The sequence below is a fragment of the Alexandromys fortis genome, unplaced genomic scaffold, assembly GCF_014885135.2.
Source record: "Alexandromys fortis isolate MF-2015 unplaced genomic scaffold, M_Fortis_MF-2015_v1.1 scaffold_88, whole genome shotgun sequence".
NCBI lineage: Eukaryota > Metazoa > Chordata > Mammalia > Rodentia > Cricetidae > Alexandromys > Alexandromys fortis.
The window spans coordinates 334,903-353,152 of record NW_026067961.1 but is presented as its reverse complement, the minus strand read 5'-3'; the positions used below and the strand labels follow the sequence as shown (position 1 = coordinate 353,152).

Below are 18,250 nucleotides of genomic sequence, written 5' to 3'. Positions count from 1 at the left end.
TCTCTCAGTGATAAGAGAAGGAACCCTGCCAGAGGCCCCCGTGGCTCCTCAAGTCCAGCCCATTTTCCGAAGGAGGTGCCATCTGCAGACAAGACTGGTCCTCCGTGCTGGAGGGCGCAGAGTCCAGGAGCGCTTACCCTCCACACAGCGGCAGCCGGCCTGCAGGACCCAGGCATACATATCTACCCGAGACTGGGACATGAGCTGGTCCCCCACGAGGTAGGTGTTGTGGGATGAGGTGATGAAGTAGTGGCTCAGGGGCTGTGTCATGTCTTGGTGCACTCCGTGGTGCTCGGGGTTGAAGATGTCACCCGCAGGGCTCCTGGTGTAGTTGGTGAAGCCTGCAGTGGAGCACGGGAGTGTGGCACAGTGTAGCTCTGTCACTAGGCTCAGCTCGGAACTACCTGCCCCACAGGTGTGTAGCTGCCCCAAGGGTTTCCTTCCCATCATCCCCCAGAACAGCTAACTCACCATCTATGCCCAACACCCCTCACTCCCAATCAACTCCTGGCACCCCCCCACTCACCATCAATACCTGGCACCCCCCACTCACCATTGATGCCCAGCACCCCCCACTCTCCATCCATGCCCACACCCCCCACTTACCGTCAATGCCCAGCACCCCCCACTCACCATTCATGCCTGGTACCCCTGACTCACCATCAATGCCCAGAACCCCCCACTCACCATCCATGCCTGGTACCCCTGACTCACCATCAATGCCCAGCACCCCCCACTCACCATCCATGCCTGGTACCCCCACTCACCATCCATGCCTGGTACCCCCCACTCACCGTCAATGCCCAGCACCCCCTTGCTCTTATTTTCCGGGCAAGGCTCAAATTGCTCGATGATATTCTGACAGCTCTCAAGGGTCACACCGTTCATCTAGGCCAGAGCAGAGAGGCAGGGCTGTTTAGTCACAGCATGGGACTTCCAGGCAGCTTCCCCTTCTTCCTGCCACCATCACCATTTCTTGCCCTTTCTCTGATCACTGCATGGAGACTGACCGTAGCAAGGGTGGTTTGAGAGCTGGAGGCGCTGACCACCAGAAGGTCCATACCATATTACCTGGAACTCGGCAGCCAGTGGACTACGGGTCACATGGATTTGGGGTACTCTCTGATTGAGGGGGAAAATACGTCTGCCATAGGGTGGGATCCAGCTGTGACATTAGTGGGGGGAAGCCTGAAGGCAGGGGGGTACCCAAGAGTGAACTGTCCCCAGGCAAAGAAGTCTCCGTGAGATGTCTTGTCTGATAGGCTGTGGGGACAGCTGTGGAGGAGACTGTCTTCATGTTAATTGCCGTGGGAGACCCATCCTAATTGTGGGTGGGACCATCCGCTGGGAAAGGAGCCCTGGAATGTGTAATATGGAGAATGCAGGCTGGGTACACAGTGCACTCACTGTGGAAACCGTGCGGCCCTGCTTGCTCAAGCTGCTGACTCTGACTTACTTCCCTGCCACTGTGGACTATAACTTGGAATTGTAAGCCAAATAAACCCTTTTCCCTTAAGTTACTTTTGTCATGGTGTTTTATCACGGCTACAGGAAAGAAACGAAGACAGTTGGGTTTGGGGCAACCTTGGTGGAATGAAGTAGGCCATGGTGGTGGGGAGGGGGCAATCCTGGGCAGAGCCAGGAACCAAACCTCAAACCCCAAGCTCACAGCTACTGTTCACCTACCTAGTCCCCTCCTTGCTGTGGTCAGACATGGTCAGTCACTGTAAGGGGGGCTCTGGGCATGAAATTGTGCAAAACAGAGGACCTTGAGCAAGTCCCAGCCGGTACCTGCACCCCAAGGCAAGCCCTCCTCCTGAGAAAAGATCCAGGAAGACCCTTGACCTCAAGGTGCCACCAGAGGGAGCCACAAGCTACTGTACTTTCTGTGGAAGTGCTCTCTGTACACTTGGCCTCCGTGTCCCTCATCCGTGCCCAGTTCTAAGGTGGGAGGGGCGGGCTCTGAGGCTGTGGAAGTGAATGGTCTAGGCAGCAGGGCAGAGCTTAGGGGCACCTGACTCTTCTGTTGCTTCCCTGTTGGTGGACTGACTTCCTGGGGTCAAGATAAACAGTCTTAGGGTATGTATGTGTTTGCTGCAGGAGGCCACATCTGAAGTTAGGGAGGACGCGTGTCTAGACAGGCACAGAGAAGAGTGGTTCTCAAAGGCCAGGCCATGGAACCCCGGCCCATGAAACTCTGGAGGCTTCGGGTGGAGACCCAATGCCAAAATGGAGCTGACCAGGGGGACCCCTCGTCTGTGAGGAAAACTGTAAGCTTCTTCACTTGTCTGGTAATATCAAAGGCTCAGACCTATTCGGCTATGAATCTCTGAACACGTGATGGCAGAAACTAAGGCTGAAGTTGAAGCCACACCCACCGGTCACACCCACCGGCCACGCCCACCAGCCACGCCCACCAACTACACAGCTTCTGCCAGGCCTCACCTTCTGCTCCACCTCCAGGAAGCGCTGCAGGTCGGAGGCGTCCAAATGGTCCTTATGGTTGCTGTAGGCCAGCATGAGCAGATAGAGGTCTCGGCGAGTGGACATCATCTTGTAGAAGGCGCAGAACTCCTCGAAACCTAGTGTCCCCTGATGGTCATCTGTGTCTGCCTCCTGCAACACCCAACTTCAGATCACCACCCGAGCTGCAACTTCCTACTCCCGGTCCCCAGCCCAGCTTCCCTCCCTCTGCCGCTACCCAGGGCACCCCTCCAACGGCTCTCTTTCCCTCCTCCCACCAGAAAAATCACAGATGGGCGCCACCCCACTCGTCCGCCGTGCAGTGCAAGGCCAACCGGTAACCAAACCCCACTGTCACCCAAGCTGTGGACACCAACACCCTGCCTTGTGAACTGAAGGCTTTCACCGGAGTGTCTTCCACTCTGGGCTCTGTGCCTACCCCTGCAGCTACAGTTGGCCACCCGCCCTCTGACGGAGGACCCAGCAGTGTCCTGGCTCAGGTATCAATAGTAGAGAAGTGCTTTTGGTCACTGTCTTCCTTTTGTTGAAAGAGGGGGGCTCACAAGATACCCCCAGGAACCATTCCATGGGGGGCCCAAGGAAGCACGACTTCTTCCCAACTGTCATAGCCATAAGAAACGTCTGCCAAGGGTGCCAGTCCCTAGGACGCTGAAGTCTGAAGCAGTGCATACCCCGGGCCCAGGCCAGGGGAAGATTCAGAAAATAAGGATGCCAGGGATTGAAGTGGACTTAACAGTGTCCTCAGGGGCTCAGGATTGGCCCAAGAAGAGGCTGCTTGATTTCTAAAGACTGGGCTTTCGCTCTGCAAGGACCTGTGGGTGGACACTTCCTGTAGGGAGTTTACCCCAAGGGGACCACGGCTCAGTGCCGGGGACAGTGCCCAGTACAGGACTGGGGTGGCCCGAATGGCTCAGAACCACCACAGTTGCCAGGATCCCAGCCACAGCTTATCCAAGGTTCGGTTCTCGTCCTCCACTGACCAAGGGCCCTGAAGTCAGGTTCTATCCTGTGACTTGTCATCCCAGATCTGGGCATACAGGTGCCAGTCAGCAGCTATCTACAGACATTGGCTGACTCCTCGGGCCTCTGCAGAAATTCTAGATATGTCTTCTGTGGCATGGCAAATGGGCATCACCAAATCTGCCACACCACACTTGGAGGGCCTCATGGAGGCTCTGCACATTTGGGCACTCCTATTAACCCAGTGGCTTCTTTTCCCCTGGCCATCCATGGACTGAAGAGGGTCCCTAGGAAAGACGGGAGGAACCCAGTTTGGCGCTGACTGTTTAACCCAAATGGAGCCCGGGCAGCATGGAAAGGAAGCCACCAAAATCACCTCTTGCCAAGCCTCTTCTGGGTTGAGCCCTGGTTAGCCCAAAGATACTCTTGGGCCACTAAACCTGAGGACCAGTGCACTGACCCTCATTCCCATCTTATTTTAGACTTAATGAAATTATGTCACAGCCACTGTATCCACTTCACAGGCCTCTGCTCTCACTAAACAGATCCAGACCATCCTAACACTGATTATCAGAGTGACCTGAGCCTTGCGGAGGGCATCATTCCTATCCTGGGGTTCCAAGTTCCTATGGAGGCTACCATGACGTGCTTGGCCTAACGGGACCCTGCGTGGGTAGGGAGGTTTGGGATCTCTGTGGCTGGCTGACCACCACAGATGATAAAGGCTACTGAGTCTGAGCTGTGTGAGCTGATGTACAAGGCCCATGTCTCGGGGGCAAGAACCCCACAGCTTCCTTTCCATCCCACCCACACACCCCAGCTGTTTGCCTCTCTGCTCATGGTCTTTCGTCTCTGTCCAAGGCTTCCTTCCTAAAGGCAATTTGGAGAAGGTAGGTCTGAGATCACCCAGACAGACCCCGGGAACTAATCAGCACCCAGAGGCCTGACCTCTCACAATGGGCTGGGAAGCACAGACTCCAGAGTGATACCATATGGAGTAGCTCCAACCAAGGCCTGGAGCTTAAACCCTCCAATAGCACACAACCTACCCAGGGTGTTTTCCTCCCTCTTTCCTCTCAGGGTGCTCTGAGCCCTCAATCCTGTTCTAGGTGTTGCCTGGTCCTTAGTGCATCCTCACCCTGAGCCCAGAGCTGTCCTGGAAGGGTTAAGAACTGCTCAGTGCAGGCAGTAGAGAATGGGAAGTGTCCCATCAGATACAAGCTGTCTGCTAGGCCCCGCTGCTCGGCTGACTGACCCAACAGGGGCCTTCAGAGGGGCAGCAGACACTCCCACGGTCCTCAGTGGGCAGTCGAGAGTGTCCTGCTAGCTGCCCGTCATTCACACAGAGACCCCGATAGCTGCTGTCATTACTGCAGCTGAGCATGACCGCCCGTCTAGCATGAGTGCACACGCAGGAACCTTTGAGGGCGAGACACAGCGGAGCTGTCAGGTCAAGAGCAAGCACGCATGGGTTTGTGTGTGTGTGTGTGTATGTGTGCGTGCACGCATATGTATGTGCACATACACGAGTGTGTGCATGTACGTGTGTGTGTGTGCATGTGTGTGCATGTGTGTGTGTGCGTGTGTGTCCGCACATGTGTGCACATTAGGGATAGGTCTGGCATCCATGTTCACAGAAACCCCTTTCCAGGCTGCAGCAAGAAAACAAGGTCAAAGATCTGAGTTTGCTGGCTCAGCCCATTCCTGCCCCAAACCAGGACTTGCCAACGTAAGAGTTTCTCTCCCATGGAGGTTCCCAAAAGACAGAACTAATTACAGGCAATAAAGGCTGTGCGTGGCTGAAAGATGCATTTTCATAACTCCTAACATCAGGGTGGTTACCGAGAGCTGCTGCTTACCAGTTCAGCTCTTTGCTGGACCATGTGTCTTTAAGGCTGGGAACCATAGGAGACCAACAAATGGAGTGTAGCTGCATTTGGGTGCCTCCCCTAAGCGCGTGGTCCCCCTAGCTACAGCCTATGCACAGTGCTCAGTGCCCTGCCCACGGTCAGCAGAGCAGCACCGGGCACAGACCGCCCACCCTGGGAGGACCTCCCACAGCGGCCTCAAGCCTGGACACTCGGCACTCACCCTGAACATCTGTTTCACCCTCTGCCGGGGCAGGTTCACGTTGAGTTTGTGGAGCAGCTGCAGAACCTCACCGATGCTCAGGCTGCCGTCCCCGTTCTTGTCAGCCTCGTCAAACGTCTGCTTCAGCCACTTTGGGGCTGAGTTAGGGGCCAACACAGTCCACGGGCCTGGCCTTACTTGTTCTGCCCTCCAGCTTAGGCGGCAAGAGTCCCCAGCCCAAGCACCCCTTCTGGTTTTCCCTTCCCACCCAGCTGGACAATGGAGTCTGCTCCTGGAGTCTCTCCCCACCCCAGGAGCCCAAGGATATTGGTCCCTGGTGCGCTGGCGACGGGCTAGGCTGTCCTCATCACTGATGCCAGCCATGAGGTAGCGAAGGCCAGTGACCCAGGTACGTGCCTCTTCGCCACTGGGCGAGACCAAGTCCAGCGACTCGCGGTGACTGCCGTGGTAGATGCTGAAGCAGCAGTTGGGGTCGAAGCTGCTGTCTGGGTAGCGCTGGAAGATCTCAGACTGCCGTCCCTCGCTCACCTCCTGGATGGAGTCGATGGAGACTGTGGGCAAGTGGGGGGATACAAGGTCACCAATGACCCAAGTGTCCCGCTATCCCTTAGGCCCACCATGAGCTAAGCAGATTGCATCTTTGCTCTCAATAACTGACACCCTAATTCAACATCTGCTCACTAAGCCGTCCTCAGAGGGCCCCTCTGCTCCTCTGCCCTTCAGAAGTGAAAGTTCAGTATGTTCTGTTGACCAGTTCCCCTTTAGTGAGAACACACACATACACACACGCACACACACATACACACATACACACACGTGCATACACACACTCAGGTACACACACACACTCAGGTACACACACACACTCAGGCACACACACAATGCTCACACATGCTGGCACACAAGTACACATGCATGCACACACACTCAGGCACACACGCACACATGCACACACACGGACATACACATGCAGGTACACAAGCACACATGCATGCTCACAAACACACATGCACACGTGTGTGCACACGCACACATGCCTCCAAGCACCCAGTTTTTCTAGGACCGAGTTTTTTTTTTGAGGGGCAACAGTGGGACATGGGAACAACTCACTCCACCATCAAACCCTAGCCAGCTCATCTCTCCATCCTGAAAAGCACTTGCACCAGGCATGACTAGATCCTGCAGCTGCTTCAGTAACAAGTCTAGCACTGCAGGTGTAGCAGGGAGCTGCAGTTCACAGATGTGCTAGGTTGCAAGTGTATCAACATGCCCGGGTTAGGTTCCACAAGGTCTCTTTTTGCTGGCCTCACCATCCCAGCCCCATGGAATCTCCTCTCAGTTCAATCTCTGGAAGATGAGTTCAGGTGATGCTTTTATAATCTGTCCCTATGTCTTGGGTAGGACCCCCTGACGGATATGCAGCCCACAGGTGGCCAGGGTCCCCTTCTAGACACCAGCTAGCCCTCACTCTGCCTCTGTCCTTTCTCAAGTTCCCTGGCATGAGTGTGGTAGTCAAGGAGATGGGCTCCAGTCTGGTCCAGCGATCAGAACAGCACCTTATTCCTCTGCATTGAGTCCGGAGCACCCACTGGGCCTCCAGGGGTGGGGAGGGTTGAAGGCCCTTGAACAAGTCCCTGTTCCTCAGTCTATTCTTCCAGTTACCTCCCTGGGCGTGGCACCCCCGGCCAGGCATCAGGCTCCCTCTGCCTGCGCAGCCATGGGGCAGCTCCACCAGCTCCAGGACGACATCACCATGGGGCTCTTTCTCACATGGGCCCCCTGGGACCCTGGCAGAGTGACCATCTCCTGGGACTCCACAGTGGTATCCTTGGTAAATGCTGAGCTGAAGCCTTCCCTGGCATACCTGGGTGCCACTCCTGGTAAAGCCAGGGGATCTCAGGAATTCACTTCTCACAGCCTGTGAGACTCTGGTGTCTCTCCCTGATCCTAGACCTCCCAAAGTATCCTCTGCGTACTCCAATTCCGACTTCCAGCCGAGCTGAGCAATTCAAGTGACTCCTGCAAACCACAGCAGGTACCTTGACCCATGCTGCCTAAGTTAGCCTGGGCTTCCACCCTGCCCTTGGTGTACCAGACTGTGTGGGCTTCTGTGGTTTCAGGACAATCTCCTCCCGTCGGCTGGCCTGACAGCCCTTTGCCTCTCACTGACCTCAGCGTGTGACATCCGGTCCCCATGGAGTCCCAGAGCCTTGCCAGGGCACAGCTGCCCAGGGACCATATGACCTGTTCCTATTCCTTATTCCAGAGTGCACTGCAGAAGCCCTAGACCACCGGAGCCTAGAGACAACCAGCGCACCATCTCAGCAGGGTCTTAGCCCACTTGGGAGCCTCCCCTGCCCTGTGCTCCCAGGCTCAGGCCCACCCAGCCCCTCCCCTGGGCTGTTTGTTCACTCACTCTTGGCCTTCTCATTCTTGCGCGAGGGCCGCCAGCGGAGGCAGGAGCGGTGCTCATCCAGGTAGTAGAAGCGGACCAGGCCCTTGGAACTGCCACGGAGCTTCACCATCTGCGTCCCCTCCTGCATGGCAGTCATGCATCGCTCCACTAGACACAGGCGGACAGACAGACAGAAAGACAGACAGAAACCATGAGAGCTCTGGTAATTTCGCCTTTCTCCAAAGGGCCCTGTGTGCCTGTGTGGCCCTGTCCAAGCATCAGACAGCGTGGTTACCACCCCTTCTCTGATGTCCTGGGCCACTTGAGGTGGGTTGAGACACCAGGGAGGACATTCAGCTACGCACAGCCAGTCCCAGAAACCACTGAGACCCTAAGTGGCCTTCACTTAGACTGCCAAGCCGAGTCCAGGAACAGAGGCCAGGCCAATTCCCAAATGCATTGTGCATGGAGCTCCCGTACTCGGTACAAGGTGGGACTAGGCACCATGCACCAAGCCTGGCTCCTACTCCCAGACATGAGCCACCCTGAAAGCCTGCTGTCCCTTCTTGTGGTATCGTCTGGAACATCACCTGTCTCATGGGCAGCAATGTCAGAGAAAGGCCCTATAGGGAGGCACAAAACTGGGAGGCTGAGGTGCTGGGTGCAAATCCACAGCCTGCTCTTCCCTAGAGCCACCTGCCTCCCTTGTCCACTCGGCCTCCCGTCCCCAGGGAAGATCTGCACATCCCAGAGTCCAGGCCAGGGCCAAGCCTTCTTCCTCAGGCTGCACACCTATCTATACACAGGAAGCTCAGGACCAGAGGGCACTGCATCTCACAAGTGCCCACAGTGAGGCATCCCCAGGTAGGCGGAGCAGAAAACCATGGGTAGTGCCAGCCCAGGGGGGGATTTTCTGGAGGAAGCTATAATTGACCAAAAGCAGAAGGGAATTGTAGGCATGGGTGAGCACGCAAGGTAGATAGGACTCTCTAGGGGACAAAGCTAATTTGGGGACACAGGCATGGCTGCTGGGTGCACTTGAGGCAGGGTTTGGGGACAGGGACAAGCCCCTGATGCTACTCATACTGATCCAGACAAAGGCAATGGAATGTGCACCCTCCGCTCCTGGAGCTAGAAGTGGTGAATCTAACATTCTTGACCAGGGTGTCTGTGACTTCCTGAGATGTCCTGGGCCTCCCACTGACCACCCAGCAGCCCTCTTCCTTCTGTTCAATGCCACATAGTCCAGGGGCTTCTGACACCACCTAGAGGCCATGGTATCTATACCTGCATGCCTCAGTAACTAGGCTGAAGGTATCACTGCCCCATAAAACTCCAAGGACCCCCCCAGAAAGAGTTCTGAAGCATATACAACCAGAGCTCTCGCTCCAGTTCTGCCTCGCTCCCTCCCCACTTGACCTCCGAGCTCTGCTAAGGATGCAGAGGGAGATGCAAGGGAATGGGAGGTCGGTGTGAGGCAGGAGAGAACCCAGGCCTTTTGAAAACCCTAGGAAGCTATGCACCCTGTGGTCCCACAGGGCTTGGCCAGTCCCCAGGAGGGACCCGCTTTGTGCCCTTTCTTACCTAAGAGGTTGAGCTGCCATTGCGGTGACACCACCACGCTCCCTCCAACCCAGAGGAGCGCCTCTGCCAGGCAGGCCACAGCTCCTGTGGTCCAACTGGCTGCAGCCGGCTGATGATCGGGCATATCCCAGTGATAGCTGGAGGCTTGCTCCCCAAGGCCAGAAAGGGCCCTCGGTGACAGGCCCACCCGAGGCAGCGGCTGGCACAGAGGCTCCTCGGGGCTCCCCTTTTCTCCTCTACCTCTTCCTCCTTGGAGCCCACTGAGATCCCCCCTGGGCTGCTTGCAGGTTCCACTGGCATTGACCCAGCTGCTACCTGCAGCCCTGGCTGGTCCCCAGGCCAGCCCACCCATACTCTACAATTCACAGGTCTGTTTGGAGACGAATCCCAGGGGTGGGGGAGCAGCCAAGCCTCACCCTGTCATCCTTGGCCAATCCCCACAGTAATCCTGCTGGATCCAGCCCAGCTGGCCAAAGGATTGAGGCCAGGGGCATGCCCAGCTGCCAGTTCAGAGAGGACTGCCCCATGTCTGAGCAACCAGACTTGTGTTTAAGGCTGAGGCAGGATAACAGGTCAGACAAGGGACCCTCGTAGGACACAAAATTGTGGCTGCAAGACCTGGCGTGAAGGCCTCTATGAGATCTCCCCTAGGAGGGGGGCTGTCTATCCATAGGTTTGCTCTTATATGAGGCTGTCTTCCTAAATCCTGCCCATACTAGGTATCCAGGTCTGGTATCTGCTTGATTTTTATTTCTTGTTTTGGTTTTTCTTTTCTTTTTCAAGACAGAGTTTCACTGTGCAGCCCTGGATGTCCTGGAACTCGCTCTGTAGACCGGGTCGGCCTCAAACTCACAGAGATGCTGAGATTAAAGGCATGCACCACCACGCCCAGCCAGGGCTGGTATCTGAGTCTCTGTTTCAAGCTCTCACTTCCTCCTGTCTGAAATCTTTGCACATATAGGGACCTCCAAGTAGAGCCCCGCAGTGTGGCAGTGAGTTGGTCCTCAGGTGGGAGAAAGCCTAGGGCCAAGAACCCAGCCCCCTCTGGCTGGAGGCCAGAGCTAAGCCAGGGCAGGGCTAATTGTGACCTGAAGGAACTTGACCCAGGGCAGAGGTGACACCTTTCCACTTTGACCTCCAGCATGAGGAGAACAATGTAGGTTCCTTGAGCCCGGGCAGGTTCCACTCCAAAGCCCAGCCCTCCCTTGCCCCCACCAGGCCTCTCCTGGTGTCCACCAGAAGCAGAGCTATGAAGGTATCCCGTTACCCAGGGTACAATCCCACTGTATTCTGCACCCAAGGCTGGGCGTATCTGGGCAGCCAGACCCCACATGACAGTCCTAGGACCTAGGGGACCTATCCACCTATCAGGACACTGACCACAGAGCTGAAGCCACCACTCCACACCAGCCATAAGCAACCTTAAGGGGCATCCAAGTACCCGAGTGCTGCATTCAATTCTGCATCCCATTCCCCGGGCAACTAGAAGTGAGGAGACAGTAGGAAGGGGAGGTAGGGTTCCATATTGGCTTCATTGCCTCCGAGTCATGGGCACCCCATCTTCCTCCCTAACCTCATCCCGAGAATCCCTGCTGGGGTACTCCACATTCCCACAGCCAAAGCACCCCACTTCAAAAGGCACCCTGAATGCTCTTGACCCTGGCTGTCTGCTCATGTGTCCGGGGCAACAGGAAGCCCAGCCACAGGGAATCAGGACCCACTGGGCCAGGTCCAATGTAATCAACTCACAGCCAAACCCAGGACCCAATTAGGAGCCTTGGCCAGAGGCCTTGCCTCATTTGCTGGATGGAGGTCGACAGGCGGCCTGCCCTTTCTGCCACAGATTAGATTAGGGAGCCATTTACTGCTAGAACAGGAAGGAGCACAGCCCTAGCAGCTCCCCTCCCCTGGGAGACAGGACACAGGAGGTCCTGACAGCATGGTCCTCTGTGTAGGCAAAGCCCAGAATCCCCAGTGAGTAGTGGAATGCAAGTTGGGGTAAAGGGAAGAACTAAGAGTCAGGAAAGCCACGGGGGTGCTAAGGCTGGGCAAGATGGGGCACAGGCTCCAAGTGCCCCAGGGTCACATGATTCTCCACCCTGGATGGCGGCTATGCTACCTCCCCTCTGCCTGCTGCCCACATCCCAGCCCCACTCAGTTCTCACAGCTCACTGTGTGCCAGGATGTCTAGAGTTCCTGCTCTCTCTAGCTACCCTGCCTCTGGACACACCTGATCTTCCCCAAACTAGCCCAGACTAGGGCCATTCATGCTCCCCAAATCTCGCCAGAACTGGATACCTTTGTCCTCTCCTCCTCCACTTGTCAGTAATCACTCGTCTCCCACCATCAGCCGGAGAAGGTGCCTAGGCAGGGGCTGTAGGAGGGACACAGATCCAGGGGTACCAGCAGCCCCAGCGGAGGATGTAGATCACTGAACCCGGACTCTCTGACCCTCCTAGTGACCCCAGGCCATAATCCTCCACTGAAAGGCGGGCAGAGGCCCAGCTAATCCACCCTCACACAGGGTTCTGCTAGTAAGGCCTCTCCCACTGTCCTGGGGACCAAGGTGACCCTACCCACCGCCAATATTGCAAAAGACAGGTGGAAGTGTCACTGTGGCCACCGAGTAACCCAGTGCCCTAGATGAGGAAGACTGTGGAGGACAGCTACCAGGGGCAGACTGTCCCTAGTACACTGGACTGGGGTCAGGCAATAACCCAGTGCCCTAGCTGAGGAGGACTGTGGAGAACAGCTACCAGGGGCAGACTGTCCCTAGTGCACTGGACCGGGGTCAGGCAGCAAGAGGCACCCAGGTTACTGGCCACACAGGGCTCAAACCCATCAACAGCTGGCCTGAACTTGACCACCTGGCCACCCCAGCCAGGTAGGAAGCTGAGACATACACCTCCACCCCAGCACAGAAAGAAGGACAGCCATTCCAAGAAGAACTAAAGGCAATGGGATAGGAGGAGTACCCTGCCCCTTTCCAATACCACCAGGACCCCACATTCACCCAGAGCTACCCAGCAGCCCCTAGTCATGCTTAGGACCAGGTCCAGGGACGGGTAAAACTCCCATCTGCCCTTGGGGGTTGACTGAGGCTACCTTCGGAGGTCAGAGATAGTAAGCTCCCCATATTAGGGTCACAGAGGGACTCTGAGACCCCGGACTGTCTTTCACAGTTGAGCCGTGCTCAGTCGCCCCTCCTTTCCTTCATGGTCAGGCCCTGGAGTTCCCCTTTCCCCCCAGAAGTTCTAGGGACCCTCAGGAGGCAAGGACTTGCAGCTTCCAGAAGTTTAAGGCAGCCACCATGGATCTCACTCTGGTGGCTCAGGCAGGTGCTGCAGTGTGACCTCTATAACTTACTGCCATGTACCAGCCTCACGAAGACTTGTGTGTGAGAGGAGCAGGTGCGTTTGGTTGCCTACCAAAAGAGACATACTTGCCTCAACCACCGATCTCCAGGACAGGTAGGCAGGACAGTAACGCCTTTGTCCTAACTTCACCTGACCCACACTGACCTACACAATTCCTCCACAGAATGCTACCTGCCCCCGAGGGTCTCCTCTCTGCTCTGTCCCAGCATCACCCAGTACCCAGCAAGCAAGGGACAGGATGGATGAGGGAGACCAAGAAGAGCCAAGGTCACACAGTCTGCTCTGGGAGCTGTGGGCAACTATTCCACCCAGACCATGCCTGTACTCGCGGTCCCTAACTCTGGTGTCCCCATCACCTATGTGCCTCAGTCCCCCACCACAGCCCTGGCTCCTCCTGCCTGAAGCCCACAGAAGCCCATGCTGGCCGGCGCTGGGCCCACTGGTGCAATTTTACTTCTGTGAGGGAGATCGATCTTGTCCTAACACAGTGGGCAACGCAGCTTGACGGCTGCTGAGAACAAGACAGCAGCAGCCGTTCAACAGACTCGCCTCTCCCCGGGGAAAGCTGGAAAATCAATTTACTCTCCCAATAAACCAACATATCATGCACACACGCCTTGCCAGACATGCATACATACACGGGGGCACCTCTGGGTACCGTGGCCCTCATCCCATCAGCATGCCAGGACTTGCGTGTGTTCCCTGGTGAGTGGGGCTCCACAGGTCAGCAGCATGGGGCATGAGGGAGCAAAGCTCCTGACCCAGCCTCGAGCCTCGTCAGGCGCCTCCCAACCTGCAGGTCATCCCGGCCAACACTTAGATGGTGCCTGGGGTGGAGTGGAGGAGGAGGAAGCCGTCCTGCCCCAGCCCCACAGTACCCACCGGGATGAGCCCGGCCCCTGGCCCTGTGCCACTCAGGAGGGAGGGACAGGCCCACACACATATGGCCAAGCTTATTTAAACGTCTGAGAACAGCAACGCAACCCCCCCCCCCGCACGTCTGGGCGCCTCCTCCCCAACTATTTTTACTGTATCAGGGAGTGTGAGCCGGCTTGTTCCTGCCCTCCCTGGCCAGACCCAAGGGGCTGTGCTAGCTTCAGGAGGCACCTGAGCCAAGGCAGGGCCTGAGGAATCCCTCAGTAGCAGTAGAAACAATAGCTACCACCCAGCCCGGGGGCCGTCTGACCAGGCCTGAGGCTGCCCTGGGCACAGAACAGCAGGCCCGCTCTGCTGGGTGGATGTGCCCTTTTCTTCCAGCAGTGTGTGCACCATGGCATGCCGCTCCAGCTTCCAGCAGGAGGAGGCAAGTTCTGTCAGGGGCGGGGAGGGGTGGGCCTGACCCATCGCACCGCCTGATGGAGCAGTGGGTAGGGCCAGAGGAGAACCAGACCTCGTTCTGATGCCTGGGGCGGCCAAGGATATGAGCAGCCTGGAGGATAGAAACAGGCTCTCCAGGCCCCAGTCACCATGCTAACTCATTTGCCCATTCACACGCTGACCTAAGCTGCCACCGTTCCTGCAGCTCAGGGACCTGGCCTTGCACAGCGAAGACTGGGCAGCAGCCTGGCCCATCCTTAGCTGGTGGTGCCAGCTTCAGGTTCTAGCCCTGACCCAGTCCAGCCCGCTGACCCTAGCCCAAGAGGAGTGACAGTGAACCCAAGTTCAAAGCCGTCGCATTGCGTGCGAAGGCGTCGGAGGTCAAGAACTCAACTGCAGCCACGGTAGTAGCAGCAGACAGGGCATTCTCAAAGGTCAGCAGCGTCCACACTTCCCAAGGCCTCCACTTAGAAAAGTCCCCACATGTTCAGGTCTAAACGGGGTCTCGCCAAGCCTGCCTCCAAGTATGCCTGCAATGGCCATGGGGGTCTGGCGCCTTTAGCCCACAGAGGTCCCAGTTTCTGGCCTTCCTCTATCTCTAGCAGAGCTCCAAGGCCACAGTCAAGGTCGCTCCAGAGCAGAACTGGTACCCTTCCGACCCTCTCACTATCCCTGGCTATCACTAGCTGGTGGCATGTAGCAAGCAGCTCAGCTCACAGGAGTGACTTCAATCACATTCGACAGCCCTGCTAGGGAAAGGACTCTATTAATATCCCATTTCACAGCTTTCTGCTCCCCCAGGTGGCCCTCATTCCTGTGTCCCTGGGGGTTCCTGTCTTTGCCAAGAGTCACTCACTTCCCTGAGGCCACAGCTGCCCTGTCTTCCTCCAGCAGGGCCTGGTCAGCAGCCATGCTGGGCTCCTGAAGGTGGACAGGTTCTGACTCCAAGCCACTGCCCAGGACACCCTTGGAGGAGTGAACTGTCATGGGAAGCAGGCTGAAACCATCTGTGTGGAGCCCTTTCAGGAAAACCATCAGATCCGGGTAGGGATCTCTCTCAAAAGTGCAAGTCGTAATGAGAAGAGCCAATCCTGCCCGGCTGCTCACCCTGGAGCCCAGACCAGGCCAGGAGGGGTGGCAACAGCTGAAACAGGGTGGGTGGCCTCTGGGTATGGTCAAGCAGGGGTCAGGGGCAACAGGAAACGAGATCTGAGCCCCTGAATAAGTGCCCAGCGCTGGGCAACAAGAGCCACCTTGAGGCTAGAGAGCACTGGGCCCTCCACGGGGCCAGAACGGGCCAGTGAGCCTCAGGAGAGAGCACGTTTCTGCACGCTGAGCTGGCTCGCCAAGTTTGACTTTTTACAGTGTTGGTGTCTCCTGAAGTTGAAGACACTTGTCTGGACATTTACCCTGCTGGACATCTACCTGCAGATGCTCTGTTCCCACCTTGCTCCTGGAGTCTGAGGAGGCTGAGGACCTCCTCCACGGACTGATTGGCCAGTTTCGTCCAAGTCAGGGCTCCGCCCTCATGCCTGAAGGCTTCCTTTTTGGGGCGATCTGGAAGGGATCTCGAGGCTGTCCCTTGAGCTATCCCAGCAGCTTACCTCAGTCACTTGCGGCTACCCAACACAGCTCAGAATGTCACCTAGCTGGCAAAAGGCTCCTATGCCCAGAAATCAAAGAAAACACCCAGTCCTAGGGCTGGTGCTCACCTCCCCCACCCTGCTCCTTCCTTTCCCCACACAGGAAGTCTGTCCAGCCAGCCATGAGCCCACGTACTCTGTGCTGAAAGCAAACTCCCAGGAATAAGCAGGCTCACTCATCCTATTACTCAGTCCTCACAGCTCTCCTCCACCCAACTCTCTGCAGTGGAGCCACAAGTTCTGGCCCAAGAGAAGCCCCTGTACCCACACCTGCCCAGGGTAGTGCCAGGAGCCAGGGAGCCTTCGTCATCGGTTCATTAGTGGTGCAGATGGAGGGCCAGGCTCAGGACGGCAGCCCATCTGCTCCGTCCTCAGCTGCACGTTGAAACTGCAAGGACTCCGCTGCCATACGTCTCTCCTGGGGTCGCCAGAAGATGGAAGTGGGCTTGGAGTCCTTGCGGCCACCCATCTTCTCCTAAGACCAGGGCTCTTCCTCAGGCAGCTGAAAACCCCATGCACATCTAGTCCCTTGGACCCTGGCACCTAAGGCTACATGGCAGCGTCTATTCCCTGCCCCTTCCATGAGCAGCTGTCCTAAGTCCAGTAACCCCAGGGTAGAGACTCCACAGGCACTCTGCAGGCCAGCCAGGTTTTCTCAGGTCAGCTAACCCCAGCATTACGCTAGGACAGGGACTGTGCTCAGGAAGGGGCATATCCAAACGCTGTGCCGTTGGGACCTCAGTACCCTGACCGCACTGGCCATGCTGTCCCTAACTCACAAAAGGCATCTTAAGCAGAGAGAATAGGAGGGACAGAGAAAAGGAACCGGCTGGAGCAACCACACAGACCAGGTGTGGTGGGACACCGCAGACAGTTTTTGAATACTTACAAGTTGCTCTATGAGGTGGCCCTGCACCTTCCCTTCCCCTCCCTGCAGGTTCAGGGAGGGTCATCAGTGGTAAGTCACACACCCCTTTAAGCTCCCAGATCAACCAGCCAAACCAATCAAGATGGTGTAGCCCACTCCCCTTGGAACTCCGGGCCTTGATGAGGAAGTTCTTCCTGCTGTCTGACTCAGGTCACTTGGATGCAGCCATAGCCTTGGGTCCTTTCACTCTTAGTCCCTCCTACCTTGACCCCAAACCCAGCTTTGTGTTGGGGCTGAGACCCTGCCGAGGAGAAGCCCTTTCACACCCAACCCCCTTTGCTCCGCTCCTGTGGGCAGCCTGGAAGACTCGTGCACCCCTGCTGGTCCGTGCTGTTTGCCTAGGGCAATGCCAGTTCCCTAGACAGGGAAAGTGGGACAGATCCAAGCCAGGGAGTTGAGCTCTAGAGAACCTCAGGCCCCCGGGAGGGAAGGCGGTGGTTCTGTCCATGGTGCTGACTAGATCTCAAGGAGTTTGCCCCTCTCCCCCAGCCCACAGCCCCCTGACAGCTCCCGACAATCCCTCCTCCGGACATCCCCTTCGGTTGGACTGGAAATCAGGGGACAGTGGCTGCGGGGCAGGAGCACCTCGTCCTGCACAGTGGAACCTCAGTACCTTCACAGGTAGCATCTACTAGCAAGATGCCAAAATGGGGGTAGTTGGGGTGCTGCACTGTACAGCAGCTGACAGGGAATGGGGTCACCAGGCTTGTCCCCCCAGAGACCCTAAGAGGGGGACAGAGCATAGCATAGCCCTTGCTCTGGGGTCTGAGCTGAGCCAGGAGTCATGAGCCTCTTCCAGACACCCTTCCTACCTGCCCTTACCTTGGTCCTGGCTAAGCCCACCGGTGGACCCAGGCTCTTCCATGGCCCGCAGGCACCAGCCCCACTGTTACCGGCACGGCCCGAGGGGGCCGGGACCCTGTGCTGGTCCCCAGTGTCCCCAGAGTTGTAGCCTGATCCAAGGCGCCCCACGCACAGCGCCCATACCGGTTCAAAGCCCGCTGTAGCTAGCTGCCACTGCTGCTTGCTAGCAAAGGAAAAGAGGGGAGGGGAGGGGCGGGATGAGGCCTCGCCGCCACTGGGACCGCCCCTCCCAAGGGAGCCCCGCCTGCCCTTAACTCTTGGATGTCCGGCTCCTGGCCTGCCACGGCTGCTATTCAGGGGCATCAGTTTGAATCAAGAAGGGAGTTTCAGATGGGCACCAAGCCAGCATTGCTCAGGGGCCAGAAGAGGAGGCAGTGCGGCCGCTTGAGACCCCCACAGTGGCAAGACCACTCACCATGCCCACCCTTCTCTCCAAGCCGGTCCCTCCTACCAGGGGGGGCAGTTCTGTTCCTCAAGAAACAGAAGCCAAATGAATCTGGCTGGCAGTTCCTGGTGACCACGGAGTCCTTTTGACCACCACACTCTAGACTTTGTGGCTAGACCTTCCAAATTTGCTGAAGTGTCTTCCCATCAGCTTCCCTGGCTG

The 18,250-nt window shown here is 57.0% G+C and overlaps 1 protein-coding gene across 3 annotated transcripts in view; it reads right to left on the bottom strand.

The window, feature by feature from the left end:
- The window catches only part of Plch2 (phospholipase C eta 2), a 75,747-nt gene that overhangs the window by 17,036 nt on the left and 40,461 nt on the right, over window positions 1–18,250 (bottom strand). Inside the window, exons 1-6 of one of the 3 annotated variants that reach the window (XM_050153413.1) lie at window positions 18,059–18,161; window positions 7,952–8,098; window positions 5,536–6,086; window positions 2,446–2,616; window positions 795–888; window positions 138–341 (exon numbers count right to left, since the gene is read on the bottom strand). In XM_050153413.1, the coding sequence (XP_050009370.1) occupies window positions 138–341; window positions 795–888; window positions 2,446–2,616; window positions 5,536–6,086; window positions 7,952–8,087 (1,156 nt within the window). In that variant the 5' untranslated portion in view covers window positions 8,088–8,098; window positions 18,059–18,161. Of the gene's footprint in view, window positions 1–137; window positions 342–794; window positions 889–2,445; window positions 2,617–5,535; window positions 6,087–7,951; window positions 8,099–17,601; window positions 17,743–18,058; window positions 18,162–18,250 lie in introns of those variants that run through there. The other 2 variants (XM_050153412.1, XM_050153411.1) reach the window with 2 other exon arrangements.